The sequence below is a fragment of the Atta cephalotes genome (assembly GCF_000143395.1).
Source record: "Atta cephalotes unplaced genomic scaffold scaffold00003, whole genome shotgun sequence".
NCBI lineage: Eukaryota > Metazoa > Arthropoda > Insecta > Hymenoptera > Formicidae > Atta > Atta cephalotes.
The window spans coordinates 4,905,280-4,912,785 of NW_012130067.1; the positions used below are offsets into that span (position 1 = coordinate 4,905,280).

Below are 7,506 nucleotides of genomic sequence, written 5' to 3' on the forward strand. Positions count from 1 at the left end.
GCTTAAAATACGACGTATAAATTACACTCAACCTAATTAGATGCGAAAGTAGAGAGTGCCTCGCTCACAATTCAAGTATTTCAGCGATCGCGAATTTAAACAGTTTTAATAAGGGATGCCTTGCTTTGCGTACGCGAATTAAACAATTAAATCAAATGAGACCATCGGCTAATTTTTACAACATGCAACTGGCACTCGCTACTTCTCACCGTAGGTTTTCTACGTCACTACTTAATATTAAGCAAAACTTCTCTTGCTTATGCGGCCAACGAAAATTCGCTCACAACCTTTGCGAATCGAATTTCTAATTTGAAAAATTATTGTGACACCACGGACGTCTCATCATCGCGTCTAAGTGACGCGTCGTTGCTGATTCTACGTAATAATAATAGCAAGTTTAATTATTTTATTATCGCGCGCGCTCACGCGATAGCGCCGTTACGCGCGCGGATAAGAGGAATTAAATAACAGATCACAGGTAAAACTAGGCTATCTCTGTAACAAATTAATATCACATGAAAAAATATGTATCAGTTGCATTCTATCGCAAAAATCTTTCGCGAGTGTCCTCGTGGACTCTCGGACGGATGACTCATATGACGAGCCATCGATGATTCAGACTGTCTGATCACTATCATCTTTTTCTACTTTCCTCACGTTTCCGATCACAATACCGTCGCTCGTTTTGCGAAAAAAACACTCATTATTTTCTTCGACTCGCAATTTCTTCGCCTCACCTAAGATTCATAACCGAGCCAACTGACTGTCATATGCTTGCTTAGTTCTAAGCCTACTTAATCACTTATCAACGATGAGACGGACAACTAAACCCTGACTAAATGATTAGAAGTAAAGTTTGGCATTTTATTCGCGCTTGCTGCGCGTATCCAGCTTATAGCTTCTGCTATGTTCCTTAACTGGATATTAGAATTAGTTTTACTTTGGCTTCAATGTCGAGCTACTTCTACGCAGCACATTATGTGAATCTAAATACGCGCATCGCACTTTTCCTTCTTATTTAAATTATATCGTTTCATAAAACAGCATTTCTGATCCCATTTGAAAGGTTTCTTTCATCCAGAATCCACATAGTCGGATTCGATTATGTCGATTCGAGGAACAATTGTCGGGAAAAACGTCTTCAAGAATGTTCTCGCGTATATTTCTGCTAGAATCATCGATCCCGAATTCATTATAGCCTTCATGAGAGTTATCAACGATCGCCACTACATCGAACGATAATTCGTATCTGTTTTAATTTCGTTCCCCAGACTCTTACAATTTCTAATACCGCAATTTCTGATACGTTTCTTCATCGTGCCGCGATGCATGCGTTTGCCTATGAGGTAGGTTTGCGCGATGTTTTTGAGGAAGACGAAGCATGTAGGACACCGATCTTTACGCTTTCGAGTCCGAGAGGCAAAGGAGGAGGAAAACATCCACTCCTACTGACTCTAATTTTATTGTGCAATAAAAACTTGGACTATAAACTTGAACTAGACATGCGAAAGTAAAGTGTTGTCAAAAAGATGACGTTTGTGAGCAAGTATCCTCACTTGGAGCGACCTGAGATTCCTCATACATAGTTTAACACCGGTCTCTCAACAAATTGCACGGACCTGGACGTTCTCGTCTGATCGATCGCACTGTATATTCGTTGAGCAGCTTCGCTCAATATCAACGTTTATACTTTTGTACTGTACTTCCCCTAACATTTCGCGACGAAGCGATATTCCCCGTCAATGCTATTATTGTCCATTATCTCTGACGCTCTTCGTGCTGAACGGTTCATTCAATCAGAATGCGAATTGATACGGAGGATCTCATGGGTCAACCACGTCTCACGGACTCTCGGAAGACTCCCTTGTTTGAGAATAATATTTCCTACATCTCGTTCGCTATATCAAGCTTACCGTTCATTCGCAATCGCGCGCTTCGGCACTCGTCGGGAAAAAAAGAAAACAGATTATCAAAATCCCAGCGCCTTAAATGGCGCTACGATAGATGCGCTACAAAAGCTGAACTATAACCGGATGCAGGAGACACATGTGCTCGGCACCGCGTATCGGAAGACGATTCACGCTGAAATGACGGACCATTTCCGGTATGTTTTCGAACGGTTTGCTAAACTGTCCCAGAATGTATGCGTTCAGCTCTTCGTTCTTCTGGATGCGCATGTGCATGAAACCACGGGCGCTCCTAAAACAATTAGAACGGCGTAATTACGTGAGTTATAACACTCAGAAGAATCCGTAATGTTCAATAAATATTTGTTCAAATTATCGAATAAGGGAACAAATATTTATTTAAGTATTACTTACTTCAGGGATAGAGAATAGTCTTGTTTGGTCGACTCGCTGTTCCTCACCAGATAGCTTCCTTCTTGATGAACTCGTAGAAGACCCTCTGCTTCGATGCGTGTGATAGAGCCGTGATACCATCTAAATAAAAGATCTCTCTTCAAATAATGCGCATTAATCTGCGAAGTTTTAGTACTGCACGAAAATAACGGTTAAAATATAAAGAATTTAGACATTTATAGATACAGATTTGAAAATACAATAGTTTTTTCGAGCATTAAAATAATTATAACATTGGTTGCTAGAATGTCAAAACTTTTCAAAAATTTTTTTACAGCATTGCTCATATCATGTTTGTTTCTGTATAATTATTTTGATGGATTAACAAAATTTTCAGATCTGCATCTAATAAAAATTTTTAATACTTCAGCAAAATCATTTTTTCTGTGCGGAAAACATTGCGAAAAGTACTTATGCAAAATTGAAAGATAAAAAAGTGCAAGCGCACAAATGAAAATAACTTTAAAATGTTAACAAACTCATTAGTGGTATTCAAGTCGTTAAATTTTCACATCGTCCGTACATTAACGGTAATACCATGTCCACTAAAACTCATGTAAAAATAAAGTATTTCAAAATAAAAGCCGGCAAAACACTCACCCTTGTCTCTCCAATGGAAGCTCCACGTCAACCAGATCAGCTGATATTCGAGCGGTGCTGATTTCCAGCGGTAAACCGAGGTTTAGGCCACTAGGTTTTTTCAGCACCAATTGACCGCCCAAATTCGCACTCGTTCCCGCTGCAATATTACTGGCATCCAGATTCAGAGTCATCTTCGGACGCGCCAGACCGCCGCCTGAAATGAGTCACCCGACAGTTAGACGCATCGTGGAGCTCTCGCCAGTAAACATCGATGATATACCGATCGTACGGAATTGTAGGCGATCTATCGTCGTAAACTCTTTACGATTCCTTAATAATTGCCACAAATCAGAACTTGGATACGTCGGAATTTATTCAAACAACCGATTAAGTTGCATCCACAAAAAGTTGTTACTGAATTATCAATATTATTTTGTATTCATTATTCTTAACTTTTGTAAATGACTCTTCGCTTAAGACTGATAATTGAAACAGATAAGAACGTTAATTGAATATTAAATAATTATATCATGAATAATGATAAATAAAAAAATGTTTTTAGTATTATTAAAATATTATCGGTATTATTAAATGTTTGATATTAAAATAATATTGTGACAAATCATTATTAAATAATAAAATTAATATAACATAAAATTAAATATAATATTTAAAGCGAAACAGTAATATGACTTGTAAATTCAATTAAAAGACATAAGACTGCTTTCTAAAAAAAAATCTTTTTTTTTAAGATGACAGACCACTCTATCAAGAACAATTTGTTCATACCTAACTTTTTATGATTACGTGACTTTTTGCCTTGTCAGTATCAGGGTCGAGGTTTCCTCGCGAACGATAATGATCGAGGAACGACACTCCGTATCAAAGAAACGCCCCTGAATATAGTAGGACGCTAATTTCATTTGTTGGCGCAATCTCTTAGCGGTTGACTTCTCGGACGTGGTACATGACACAGGTAAAACAAAATTGCTCTGACAGGTGTAACGTCGAGTTAGCCTCTTTTACGGCTTAATGTGTCCGAAGAGCACGTCGGAGTGCTTTCGTCTGGGTACGCATACATTTGCAGATATTTACGACGTCTCGGGAAAAAAAAAAAACAGATAGATAAGCAAAGTATCTGCAGTTACGGAATTTTATCACAGACATAAAAAATTTTAACAAATTGAGAAAAATAAAATATTTAATTTTAATCCTTTAGTATCACTGATATGGCATATCCCTCGATTGTTTCTTTTAGTGTTTTCTTTTACTGTTTTCTTTTCTTGCTTTCCAAACTTTTTCATGTTATAATTTTTTATTAATAAAAATATATTTGTCATCGTTTGGATGAAAAATATTATATATTCATGTGTTGTGATTTTACACAATAATTATTGTATTGTATGAGAATTGACAAAACATATAACGTAGCATCGAAGAATTAAAAAATGCGAGATTGTTATTTTTGTAAAAATTTAATTAAAATTTTAATATAATAACATATCTAATAATTACTTTATCTGTTACAATTTATTATAATTATTTTATTTTCGTAAGAATTTAATTTAAATATCTTATAATGCAATAACATATCTAATATCTGTATAATCTATAATAAAGTTTTTTCTTAATGTACGACAAATAATTATATTTGGCAAACTTTCGCTGGAAGAAGTCAGTTTGAATTTTGTCATATAATTTGTGGTGGAAATGACAATCAGTTCTAAAACGCACCTCTTCTACACGCACATCAAATTACGGTAAAAGAAAAAACCGAAAGATGGTGCGAGTATATCTCTCTCACGCACCATTTCTATTCAATTCCTCTTTGCGAAATACACGTTTCGGAAATGGTTAAACATTAACCGCGCCGCATGGCTAACGCTACTCGACGAGATTGCGTGCGTCTGTATTATTAAATTCAATCTGGCGATCGGCCCAGCAGATTTATCTGCTTGATTTTCCTCTTCCTCTTCCAGCGACGGTGTAAACGTCGTTTTTTCTCGTTTCTGTCTTTGCTGGAATTTTCTTCCCAAGACCAAACTTGTCTTTTGTACAGCATCTACCCTATGAGTAATCTCTTGTCCTGACACTCGTATCCTTATTCCCTGCTTCCTCCTTCTTCTCAGACTGTTTTAATATCCGTCTCTGATGGAGATACGTCTCAATCAATTTCTTCGCGGGCTTTCCGACCGCACGCTCCCACGGGAAATGGGAAGAAGCCGTCGAGATGTTCGGTACCGGATCGTACACAGGAACGTCAAGGACACGAGTAAACTCTGTCGGTGATCATCATATACGAGTTCGTAGCGTGCTTGCTTTAAGATCACCCGAAGTTTCGTCGAGTGATGTTTTGCGACGTCGTATGGGAAAAAGGGAACGGTGATTGCGCACGGCGTTAGAAAGTCAGAGAGAAGAGGAATAGCTAGGAAGGGCGGAAAATATTCGTTCGACGAGAGACACGCGAGACACGTCGCCGCAGACGTCTCCAGGGAAATTCCTGGTCACGAATGAAACTCGGAGACGGGGGTGTACATAGGAAATCTCGCAGGCGTTTGCCGTCAGGAAGCTGCACGCCATATCACGGACGGCGAACGGAAATTTTAATTCCCCGCGAAAATCAGGACATATTGCGTATCGTCAGAGACTGAGACTCGGAATAATGCCAGCGGAGAAACAGAGCAACCTCGCGCCAGCGATCTGTATTTATTGCCGAGCGAAGAAGATCGAGGGTGGAACCCGCCGCAGAGATTTACGACGCTAGCGAATTTACTGCCTTGGGAAGCCGACACGTCAAACACGCTCGAGAAAGGAGTCAATGGCGATTCCATTGAGTGGCAAGACGCTATTAAAAAAGAGATGACACCTTATAATGGCGCAGTCATCCTACGCACGTAGATGGAAAGTTTGTCATTTTACGAGTAAAACTTTGAATTGTAAACGCGCCGAACGAAATCGCTTGAAGCGAAATGAATATCCAACGGAATTGTTGAATCACATTTGCATTATGATCCACAACCGTCGTTCATTCGACAAATGTGAAAATAGTCGCGTTGAAACTTTGGTTTTAAAAATTCTCGCGCATAAAATAACTATAAATGAAGGAGAAAATCTCGGAAGCTGCCAGTCATGATGAGTTTGCAATCTCGACGGCTCGCCACGAATGCGTCTTTAGCTGGAATTGCATCGTTACAAAGCTCTACTCTCCCTCGAAGATATTTCGCAATAGCGCCGAAATGCCCGAACAACAGATGCGAGACGCCATTGCCCTGGATAGGCCTTGGAGATCTCTTCGCCAACAGATGTTGCAGTTACACGCCCTTGAGCTCTTCTATCCCTTCGTCGACGGGCCCTTATCGACGCGATGGCAAACACTTCGAACCTGCTCGGAATAGTTGATACGTCCGCGATCCTCATGAAATATGAAGTACGATAGGCACATGTCAGACGTTTCCATCGTATTCGAATGATACTTGTACAATTTGTCCAAGGATCATCGATACCTCGGTCTACGCCACTGACTGTGAGTACATTTATTATTTACAAAATACTCACTCTGGGACTTTCATTTTTTATTGATTAATACCAGAAAAATTCAAGTTGCTAACAGTGAGTTGCTTCATATATTTTTGATAGAATCGTTCACAAAATATTTAATATTAATATTTAAAAAATATATATTTTTCTAATAAAAAATTTGTAACTAAGGTAATAATTTATTAGTCCGATTTGCATTATGGTAAGTATTATATTTTATTAACAAAGTAACATATTACTTTAAATGGAAGTTTCTATCAAGAATCAAGTGTGCGCATATCACAATGAAATGTCAACTCTTTGAAGTAATAAAATCGGAAATTATTAAGATCCTCAAGTCTGGCAGATAACGATTACATAGTTAGTTATTTGGCTAGTCCTTTGATATCTGATCATATCTTTCCCCTTGTCTGCTGGCGGCGACATATTACATGCTTAAAGATGATTCTATGGATGTCGATATTGTCATTTTAAAAAGGAACTGATAGAATAATTATAAAAACAATTATGCGAAAAGAAGAGAGAAAATGGTACAAAGATACTTTAATTTATTCTTATCAATTAATTCTTCATCGATAATATTAGACTTTAAAAACATAGCCGATTTTTTAAATTGTAAATTCTGGTAGATTTAAATCTATAAAAAAATAAGTGAAATACAATCCAATTTTTATAATAAAAATTTATTGTTAAAATTTTTCTAGAATGTAAGAATTTGACAAATTTTTATACAGCTTAAAACAATATAAAAATTTGCACTGAAGTTCGAAGATCCAGAGACAAAGAATTTCATATTGTCGAAAGACTTAAAATAACTTAAAATAACAAATTAATTGCAGACGAAAAGATCAATGAATTCTTAAGATTGACAAGAGAGAGAGAGAGAGAGAGAGAGAGAGAGAGAGAGAGAGAGAGAGAGAGAGAGAGAGAGAGAGAGAGAGAGAGAGAGTAGAGTAGAGAGTAAGTAAGTAAGTAGTAAGTTAAGGTAAGTAAGTAAGTAGTAATAAGTAAGTAAGTAAGTAAGTAA

General features: G+C 37.5%; 1 protein-coding gene across 1 annotated transcript in view; it reads right to left on the minus strand.

Annotated features, from left to right (window-relative positions):
* Nucleotides 1–2,009: 2,009 nt before the first annotated feature.
* Nucleotides 2,010–7,506, minus strand: part of LOC105625758 — a 38,705-nt gene continuing 33,208 nt past the window's right edge. Inside the window, exons 6-8 of the mRNA XM_012207078.1 lie at nucleotides 2,961–3,156; nucleotides 2,322–2,441; nucleotides 2,010–2,199 (exon numbers count right to left, since the gene is read on the minus strand). Coding sequence (XP_012062468.1) covers nucleotides 2,010–2,199; nucleotides 2,322–2,441; nucleotides 2,961–3,156 — 506 coding nt within the window. The remainder of the gene's footprint in view (nucleotides 2,200–2,321; nucleotides 2,442–2,960; nucleotides 3,157–7,506) is intronic.